The sequence below is a fragment of the Pteropus vampyrus genome, unplaced genomic scaffold, assembly GCF_000151845.1.
Source record: "Pteropus vampyrus isolate Shadow unplaced genomic scaffold, Pvam_2.0 Scaffold395, whole genome shotgun sequence".
Lineage (NCBI taxonomy): Eukaryota > Metazoa > Chordata > Mammalia > Chiroptera > Pteropodidae > Pteropus > Pteropus vampyrus.
In genome coordinates, this window is record NW_011889176.1 from 12231 (window position 1) to 22469 (window position 10239).

General features: G+C 43.0%; 1 protein-coding gene across 1 annotated transcript in view; it reads left to right on the top strand.

The window, feature by feature from the left end:
* Positions 1 to 482: 482 nt before the first annotated feature.
* Positions 483 to 10239, top strand: part of TUBGCP5 (tubulin gamma complex associated protein 5) — a 36734-nt gene continuing 26977 nt past the window's right edge. Inside the window, exons 1-6 of the mRNA XM_023523595.1 lie at positions 483 to 670; positions 2151 to 2204; positions 2314 to 2422; positions 5016 to 5112; positions 5507 to 5586; positions 5988 to 6123. Of these exons, the coding sequence (XP_023379363.1) occupies positions 525 to 670; positions 2151 to 2204; positions 2314 to 2422; positions 5016 to 5112; positions 5507 to 5586; positions 5988 to 6123 (622 nt within the window). The 5' untranslated portion in view covers positions 483 to 524. The remainder of the gene's footprint in view (positions 671 to 2150; positions 2205 to 2313; positions 2423 to 5015; positions 5113 to 5506; positions 5587 to 5987; positions 6124 to 10239) is intronic.

Here is a 10239-nt window from a genome sequence, read left to right on the forward strand (position 1 = left end):
AACGTCCTACTTTGGCCACCGGGAGTCCCACACCAGCGACAGCAGAAGGCGCCGCACTCAGCGATGCGGTGGACAACCCGCTTTGCTGACACCTGCTGTAGTGAGGACCACGTAGTGTGGACTGTGCGGACAGGGGTGGAATGAGAGACCCTCAGAGGTCACCGCTGCAAAGAGACGCTGAAGCTTGAGCAGGATGGGCGACTAAGACGTTCGGAAGGGCGGCTGCGAATAGGTGCCCTGAATGAGAGCCCACCGGCTGCTCTCGACCATCAGAAGTTAAACCATTAACCCCGGTTATCCAGAGGCTGATGTTAGTCTGATCAACGAAGACATCCAAGTCTTTGAGGAGGGGCCAAGTATTTGCCCAGGGCGGAGTGGAAGACGTACGCGGCGGCCACTACCGCGGCAGCAGCGCGAGCTCTCGCGAGAGCGGCCTCAGCTCTCTCCCAAGAGCAGCGCGGCGGGAGCGCGAGCTCTCGCGACAGCGGGCGCGACCTCGAAGCCGGCGCTGGGAGGCGGCGAACATGGCGCGCGCGGGGCCGTCCTGGAGCCGCCTGGACCGGCAGCAGGAGCGGGACGTGCGCGAGCTCGTCCGCAGCGTGGCGGGCCTCCGGGACGAGGCGGACCCCAACTTCCAGCTCTCCCTGCACTTCGCCTGGTCCAACTTCAGGTGCGGGTCGGGGCCGGGACGGCGGCGGAACCCAGTACGTTGAATCCGACAGCACTGTTGTGGTCGCCCCCTGTCACGGCAGTGTGACCGGGAGGATGGCAGTCGGTGTTAGCGTCTCTCCGTTCAGTGTCAGGGGGGATCTTCTTGAAGAGTAGACAGTTTTTCAGAATCTGCAGTCAGTCTTGGTAATGACACGAGAAGTGCCTGCTTGGTTAACGGTGAGAACACAGCAAGTCGGGCACCCACCGCACCACGCCCCTGGCCCGATAAACTCGGTCCCTACGCGTAACATTGACATACCAGTGCCTGAGTAGATCAGACAGGACAAGTTTAATTCCCGGATCTCAATTTCTTTTCTGGTAATATTCAGAAAGGCAGTAAGAGGATGGATATCACTTTGGAGTCGAGCGAGACATTAGAAGTTACTATCTCTTTTACACATTGAGAAACCAAATTATAACAGGTAAAGTGGTGGTCTGCGCAGCCATTTCCTGGCATAGAATTAGGTATGTTATTTAGCAGTGTAGTTCATTTCTTTTAAGTACGGGTTGTTGGCTTCCATACCCAAACTGAAAACCAGAGTTCACTGGAATATAGTATAATTTTGCGATGCTTTAATCCATCAGAAAAAAGAAGAATTACGTTTGCGTTTTTAAACTTGTGGCCAAGTTCTAGACCCTAGAAATTCAGAGATAGGTGACTTATAGTATCTATCTTTAAGGAAAACAGAGACAAAAGTCAGTTGTGTATGACATAGAGTAGTAGTTCTTAACATGAGGACCTGAAGATAGAATTCAGGTGTTATGAATCAGAACAAGAAAAAAATTACACTAACCTCAAACTAAAAAATAGCATATCTTTCACTTACGAATGAAAGCAACAAGCAATTTTAGTTTACCTATAAGTGTGTCACCAGTAGAAATCATACACTTCACATCATGTTATAGTTGTTGCAGATGTGTCTAAATATTGTTTGCTGTTATTTTAACGGTAGTCACGGACCCACTGCTAGATCTTGTTACTTAATGCTTTAATAAAGAAGTTTCTCTTACTGTATCACACACTTTTAAAAACACTTCACAACTGTGTTTCAGTATACGTGGTTTCCTTTGTATTTCATTTTTTGGTTTAAAAAAGGTTGCGAGAAGGGGTCCCCAAGCTTCAGTGGACTTCGCTGTGGCATACAAAGATTAGGAACCCCAATATAGATTGTGCTACGCTAGACTTGGACACAGGGCATTATGGGAAGGCAAAGGAGCCAGAGGACAGGGTTGGGGCAGCTCCGGGTGACTTGTGTCCTGCTGAAGCGGTGATTGAGCACTCTTTGAGGTTCAGTGGTTGCTTTGCCTACATGGTGGAGGTGATCCTGGGAGAGAGGCGCATTCCTGAGTATAGCCAAGTAGAGGGTGTTTGGGGGCTTATGGCGGGCAGTGATACCAGTCTACTTAGCTACGTGCCAAAATTACATCTTGTCTTTTAGATTTCACCGTTTTTTGGATGTCAACAGCCACAAAGTAGAAAAGACAATAGAAGGGTAAGTCGGTTTTATATGTGTGTGTATATGTACATATTCCGAAATATCTGTTTTATAGATCTTTTTATTATTGTAGCTTTATAACTGTCATTTTAAAAATATGTTTTAGAATTTACGAAAAATTCATCATTCATTCTGATCTCAGCAAAGCTGCCAGTTGGAAGAGATTAACTGAAGAGTTTCTCAACGCCTCCCTTCCAAGCATAAAGGAAGTAAAGGTGTGCGTCACGTTGTGAGATCTCTGTTGTCTAGTTTGCCATTTCCAGTGATTATTGTCATCTTGTTTCTGTTAATATTTAAACATTTAACACACAGCGCAATATACATGACATGTTATTGAATTGTACGCTTGAAACCTATTTGATTTTATTAACCAATGTCACATCAATAATTTTTTTAGCATTTTATTTTATTATTAACTTCAAGTACACATTACGTCACTTAGACATTTATATAGTTTACGAAACGATCCCCCCGATTGCTCCATCTTCCCTCTGGCTCTGCACACAGCCCTCCTCTGTGCTGTGCTCCCCATCCCAGTGACCATCTTATCGACTACTAATTGATACTTCTTTAACGCATCACCCCTTCCTCCCAGCTCCCCAGCTCCCTTTCCCTCTGGCCGTCACCAGATTGTCCTCTGTATTTGTGAGTCTGTTTTTGATTCATGGGTTCTTTTTGTTCTTTTTGTTCCTTAGATTACACAAATAAGTAAAATCATATGGTATTTATTTTTCTCTGACTTATTTCGCTCAGCATAGTAACCTCTAGGTTCGTCCAAGTCATTGCAAATGGTAGATTTCATTTTATTTTAGCGACTGAGTAATGTTCCATTGTATACGTGAACCATAACTTCTTTGTCCCGTCGTCTGTTGATGAGCGCTTAGATTGCTCCCGTATCTTGGCTATTGTGAGTAGTGCTGCCATGAGCATTAGGGATGCATAGATCTTTACGAATTAGTGTTTCGGTTTTCTTTGGATAAATACCCAGAAGTGCAATTGCTAGGTCAAAAGGTAGATCCATTTTTAATTTTTTGAGGAACCTCCAGACTGTTTTTCATAGTGGCTGCACCACCAGGTTCCCACCAGCAGTGCACGAGGGTTCCCTTTTCTCCACATCCTCGCAAGCACTTGTTTTTTGATTTATCAATGATGCCATTCTGGCACGTGTGAGCTGATATCTCATTGTGGTTTTAATTTGCATTTCTCTGATGACTAGTGATCTTGACTATTTTTTCATATGTCTATTGGCCATTTGTATGCCCTCTTTGGAGAAATATCTATTCAGGTCTTCTGCCCATTTTTTAATTGGATTGTTTATTTTCTCGTTGAGTTGTTTGGGTTCTTTATATATTTTGGATATTAACCCCTTGTCAGATATTCCATAAGCAAATATCTTCTCCCAGTCAGTAAGTCGTCTTTTTGTTTTGTTGATGGCATCCCAATAATTTTAATAAAAAATTTTGTTGAGCAACAACAAAAAATATTTAAACACTCGTTCTCTTTTAGAATTGTTCACGATCTAGAGCAGAATCCCCTGGAAACTGACTGAAGTATTGCTGTGAAACCCAGTGTGCCTCAGACTTGAGATGAAAGAGACCGCAAACTCTTGTTTAATCATCTTCTGAGCCCCAGCCTGTGAAATTGAGATCAGAGACTGGCACAAACAATGGCACTGCCTGGGTATCTTAAATCTTTTAAATGGCTCTCCGCACCTGGTAATAAGAACGACCTAAATAGTGCTTACTAGATGCCGGGTGCTGTTCTAAGCACTTTCATATTTAGTCATGGGTTCCCAAACTGCGGTCAAACTGAGAACCGCAGGCGAATGAAAAGCGTTCATCACAAGTCGCATCGTTAGCATAAACTGCCTGGTTCATGGACCAAAGCCTCCAGCATGCAGAAACACTCTTCTCAGGGTAGTCCAAGGGTTCGGGTTCTCTCTCAGGAGCCAGGCAAGGGCCAGTCCTGAAGACCTTGGAGATATTCACAGTTTGGGCAGCGTAGGCCTCCAGAGTTAAGCCTTTCTTGCACACGTATATTAACTCATTTAATCTTCAGGGCGACCTCTTACGGCGTATTCTATTATCGACAGGCTTTCCCTTGGTCTGCGTTCTGGGAATTGGTGTCCTAAGGAAGAGAGCTCCAGATAATTTAAGGAAGGGCCATAAAAGTCTTTCTGGAAAAGAGAGAGCTGCAGTGCTCCGAACCCCTCTGCAAGGGTTGGAAGTGCACTTCCGTGCATGGTTCCTACAGAGACCACTTAGAGAGAAGGAGACAAATTTTCTTAGATCTCTTTGTGATAAATGTTGTGTAGCTTTCTGCGCAAACTGTAAAATTTAATAAGTAGATCCTGTGACAATAATATTAATGTTAAAAATAATAGCGAACCATTTTAGAGCAGCTAGTGCATGGCAGGCACTGTTAGTCTGTGGCGACTGCGTTCCGTAGATTCTGGTACTGCACTCGGTTTGGTCAGGCAGATGCCGTGACCTCAGCTTAATCTACACTCGTGAAAATACCTGTGTTGTGCAGAATACTTAAAGGAAACTGTCCCTTCTCATTCCTACTTTGACCTTTTCATTGTCATCTTCGATCATTTCTCTGTATGCCTCTAGCAGTGGCCCTCCCCGAACACAGTGAAACCATATTCCTAGAGATTAGGGTTTATCTAGGTATAATTCATGTTTTCTCGAACTAGGAAAAACTTGGGGACATAACTGTCATGGGATTATCTTTTCTTTATTCAAACTACCTTAAAAAGCTCTTACCGACCTCAGTGATTCATACTCTTCATTTTTTGTTTTAAAGACAGATGCACATTATTCAATACTGTCACTTCTTCTGTGTCTGTCTGATTCTCCTTCAAACAGCAATTATGTGGAAACACCAAGAGATAAAGAAGTGGGTATGTTATCAGATGCTTTAATATATAGCAAATAAATAGAAATTACTTGTATCGCTTAGTTACTAGACGTTGATTTTATGAAACGTAAAAATGTGTGAAACAAAAATACTGCTGCAGCAGAGGAAACAACAACAACAGAAGATCATCAAAAAAAAAAAATCCAAACTTGGAAAATAAAACTTCAAATAAAAAAAAAAAATAAACTTTGAAAAAGAAAAAAAATAAAAGTCAAAAAGGAATAAAACAACAAAATAAAGAAGGGTTCAAGGGTTTTGAAACTTCAATTCCCAAAGGCAATTTAATTTGAAGTTTGGTAAAACCTTTTTCCTATAGTTTTGAGTTTTTTCCCACTTATTTTTGATAAAGCTGATAAGATTCTTTTGTTACATTTTAGAAAAGAAAGATGATTTTGACTGGGGAAAATACCTGATGGAAGGTGAAGAAGTCGACCTTAGTCCGAATGTAGACACACCGGTCAGTAAGTGGCAGTAGTTTTGCTACTGAAAATATAAGCATGTGCCAAGTTATATAGATGGCTTTTTTGGGTCCTTCTGCCCTGCAGCATCTTAAATAAAAGAGTAATAAAACTCTTCAGTAAATTCGAGTACTTTGTCATGAAAGATTTATTAAGATTCTGCAGCAAGTCATTGGTACTGGGAAGTTGAACGGAGTGAGTACCCTTAATGTACCCGTTAAGGAACTGTGAATCTTGGGATTTTTGCCACCCACAATAATTTCATTCTGTAGCAACTCTCAAGACAGTTAGAAAAAGTTTTGTTTGGTATAGTTTCTGCCTTTCTTCTGAAATTGTCCTCGTCTTTTCATACAAATAGCTTCAACTGTTATACGCCCTATACGCTTCCTTTTTTAATCAGAATTGGTCTGAAGAAAGTGAAGGTGAGGATGACCCACAGCCCTTAAGCAGAGAGGACTCTGGGATTCAGGTGGATAGGACGCCGTTAGAAGAACAGGATCAAAGCAGAAAACCAGGGCCTCGTGTCCTCTGGAGAGGTACTGTGTGTTGTCAGGTGCTGGCACCCTTTCTAACGGAAGAATCCCCTGGAAGGAAAGGCAGGTCCATGTCTGTTAAGATATTGCTAAGCTCGTGTTACTTCTGCAGTACCTAAAAAGTAGCGCTACAGAATTCATGTCAAAAAGGGATTTTGAGGGCAGTTTTGTTCTGAGAACTTTGCTAATCCTAAATGTTTTATTTTATTTTTTTATTGGAGAAGGATTAACTTTGCTAAAATTGGGAACTAAAAGGAGAAGATGTATACGATTTAATTTTAAATTCGCCTGTCTGCTTTTTCAGTTTTTACTGAAGAAGTATGACTTGGAAGAATCTAGAAAGGGCTGGAAGCAGCCTGAGAGATTAGCTGTCTAACCCGCTTCTCATTTTGTAGACAGAAAACAAAGGCCCGATTACCATGGGTTTCCTGCTGGTCACAGCTGTGGCACTAGCCCCCGGAGCTGGGTCTGTGACTAGGCCCTGCACACTGTACTTGAACCTTGCCAAATGGCCACAAAGTAGTTAAAGCTGATTTTAGCATCCTAATGATTTTCTGGTTTTCTTTATTCCTTCCTTTCTAATTCTTGACTGGGAACTTTAGGACAGAACGTGGATTATCAGCTCAGAGCACGTCATCACTGGGTCCTGCAGGGCCTGTGGTCTCGTTTAGCACGTCTCCCCCACTCTTTGATTCTCACTCCATTGTCCGTCCTCTGTCGGCCCAGCGTAGGCCCACGTGCCTGACGGCGCGGATGTTGGTGTTCTCACGTATGCGAAGTTCTTGTACAGTGCACCCTGTCGGTCACTCTGCGTGTACACTCCGTGAGCTTGGCTCTGCTCCTCTGCGTGGCACTCTGCCCATGTCGCTCTGAACGCCTCTTCCGTCACTGCTAACTGCTGCGGAGACTGCCATTCGCAACACCACATTTCTGTCCTCGCCATGCTGCGGACAGGCCTCGAGCCGCCTGTACCCTCTGCCTGGCGCCACGTGCCTTAGGGACCTGGTCCTCCTCTGATTCAGGGGCACGGCTGCCGGCATTCGCATCCGTCTGACCGCTAGTGATAAGTGCATGTGGTCCCCCTGGCTCTCAGCCCTGCCCCTGTTGGGAAGTGCCTACTGACGCCCTCTGCTGGCTTTTCTTCTGAGTTTTTTTGTCCTTCGCGTCCACCTCACCCTTCAGGGTTCTTTGTATGTCCAGATAGATTCCTAGGGTTTAGATGTTGCGGTGATCTTTTCTTAGTCACTCACCTGACTTTACATGTTGTGTGGTACCCTTAAAACAGAATGTGTCCTTTTAAAAGATATTGTAGTCTCTTCAAATTTGTGGATTTTTCACAGTGTGGGTAGTATTTGAGTCTCGATATTTCTCTCTGCGGAAACATTCCCCTGTATTTTCCTTCGGTTTGCTCATTTATATTTTGGGTTTAGAGCTTTTGTGACCTCCGGGTCCATCTTACGTATGAAGTGAAGTTCAAGGGTCCAGCTCATGAGCATCTAGCGAATAGTCCATTCTTTCCACATTGCCTTGCGGTTCTGTTATTATGGCATTCTGAATATTTATTTCTGAACATTCGGCGCTCTTCCTTAGGGTGAGTTGCCGAGGAACGACTGTGTTTATTCATACGGCTTTGTAATATGTCTCAACATGGAGAAGGCCAGTTTCCCCCTCACCTCCTTTACTCTTTTTCCAGACTGGCTTACCTTTTTGTGGACTTTTATTCTACCATAGACATTTAGAAGCACTACGGCGAGTTCCTTAAAAATCCAGCTGGAATTTTTATTGAGATTGTTTCGAATTTATAGATTTAGCCAAACTATGAAAATATCTACATTTCTTCTAATTTTTGTATGTCTTACTAGAGTTTGGGAACTTTCTTTGTAAAGATCTTAAGTATTTATTTGCTGTGCATTTGTTTCTGTTTTTGTTCGTTTATTTTGTTTATTCCGCATGTGAGTGAAATCATACAATATTTGTCTGACTTATTTCACTTAGTATAACACCCTCTAGGTCCATCCATGGTGTCAGAAATGGTCAGATTCCATTCCTTTTCATGACCCATTAACATCACATTGCACACGTGTATCCTGACTTTTTAATTTAATCACCTGTCGATCGGCGCTTAGGTTGCTTCCATATCTTGGCTGTTGTCAGTACTGCTGCAGTGAGCATAGGGATGCATAGATCTTTTTAAGTTAGCGTTTTGGATATATTTGGATAAATAACCAGAAGTGTAATTGCTGGGTCGTATGATGGCTATATTTTTAATTTTTCTGAGGAACCTCCAGACTCTTTTCCACAGTGGCTGCACCAAGTTCCACCAGCAGTGCACGAGGCTCCCTTCCTCCGCATCCTCGCCAACACTTGTTTGTTGGTTTATTGATGGTGGCCATTCTGACAGGTGCGAAGTGATGTCTCATTGTGGTTTTAATTTGCATTTCCCTGATGACGAGTGACGTTGAGCATCTTTTCATATGTCAGTTGGCCATCTGTATTTCCTCTTTGGAGAAATGCCTATTCAGGTTCTCTGCCCATTTTTAAATTGGATTGTTTGTTTTTCTGTTGTTGAGTTGTGTGAGTTCTCTGTAAGTTTTAGCTGTTAATCCCTTATCAGTTGTATCGTAGGCAGTTGTATCTTCTCTCATTCAGTAGGTTGTCTTTTTGTTCTGTGGATGATTTTCTTTGCTGTGCAAACACTTTTTAGTTGGCTGTAGTCCCATTTGCTTATTTTTTGTTCCCCTTGCCCAAGGAGATATATCCAAAAAAATATTACGAAGAGCAGTGTTAGAGAGTTTACTGCCTATGTTTTCTTGTAGGAGTTTTATGGTTTTGGATCTTACATTCACATCTTTAATCCATTTTGAGTTTATTCTTGTATATGGTATAAAAAGCGATCTAGTGTCATTTTTTGCATGTAATTGTCCAGTTTTCCAAGCACCATTTATTGAAGAGACTGTCTTTACCCCATTGTGTATTCTTGCTTCCTTTGTCATAGATTAAATGACCGTAGAGCGTGGATTTATTTCTTGGCTCTGGATTCTGTTCCATTGATCTATCTATCTGTGTGATGCAATTATAAATGGAATTGTTTTCTTAATTTCTCTTTGTGATTGTTTGTTATTGGTGTATAAAAATGCAACCCATTTCTGAACATTAATTTCGTATTGTGCTACTTTACCGAATTCATTTATCAGTTCTGATAGTTTTTAGTGGAGTCTTTAGGGTTTTCTCTATATCGTATCATATCATTTGCAAATAATGACAGTTTTTTTTCCTTTCCAATTTGGATGCCTTTTATTTCTTCTGATTGCTGTGGCTAGGACTTCCAATTTGGATGCGAACGTTGCTAACACCTGATGTTGTCCCAGAGCTCCCTTAAACTGTCATTTTTTTGGATTCTTTTTCCTTTTTGCTGTTCTGATCGAATGTTTTTTTTTTTTTTTTGTTACCTTATCTTCAAAATCGCTGCGCCGATCCTCTGCTTCATCTAATCTGCTGTTGATTTCCTGTAATGGAGTCTTCATTGCAGCCATCGTATTCTTCATTTCTGACTGGTTCTTTTGTATGGTTTCCAACTTTTCATGTTAAGTTCTCACTGAGATCATCTACTCTTCCCCTAAGTTCATTGAGCACCCTTATAACCAGTGTTTTGGACTCTGCATCGGGTAGATTGCTTGCCCCCATTTCATTTAGCTCTTTTTCTGGAGTTTTCTCCTGTTCTTTCATTTGTGACACGTTTCTTGGTCTCCCCTTTTTGGCTGCCTCCACGTGTTTGTTTCTGTGCATTAGGTAGAGCTGCTCTGTGTCCAGTCGTGCAGAGTGGCCTCACGTCGTAGGAGTCCTACACAGACCAGTGGTGCAGTCTCCCTGGTCACTTGAGCCGGCGCTGCAGGTGTGTCCCTTGTGTGCCCTCCTGCCGTAGTTGAGCCTTGGCACGTCAGTGGGAGGGGCTGACCCTCGGGCTGATGGTCGTGAGGACTGGCCATGACCATGAGCTGTTGTGCAGGGCTGACCCTACCAAGCGGGATTCGCTACAGCTGGGCTCTGGCCCCAGTCTGCCCTTTGGGGGTGTCATTTGTGGAGGTGGTTGGGTGGTGCTCTGGTGTGGTCTGAAGCTGG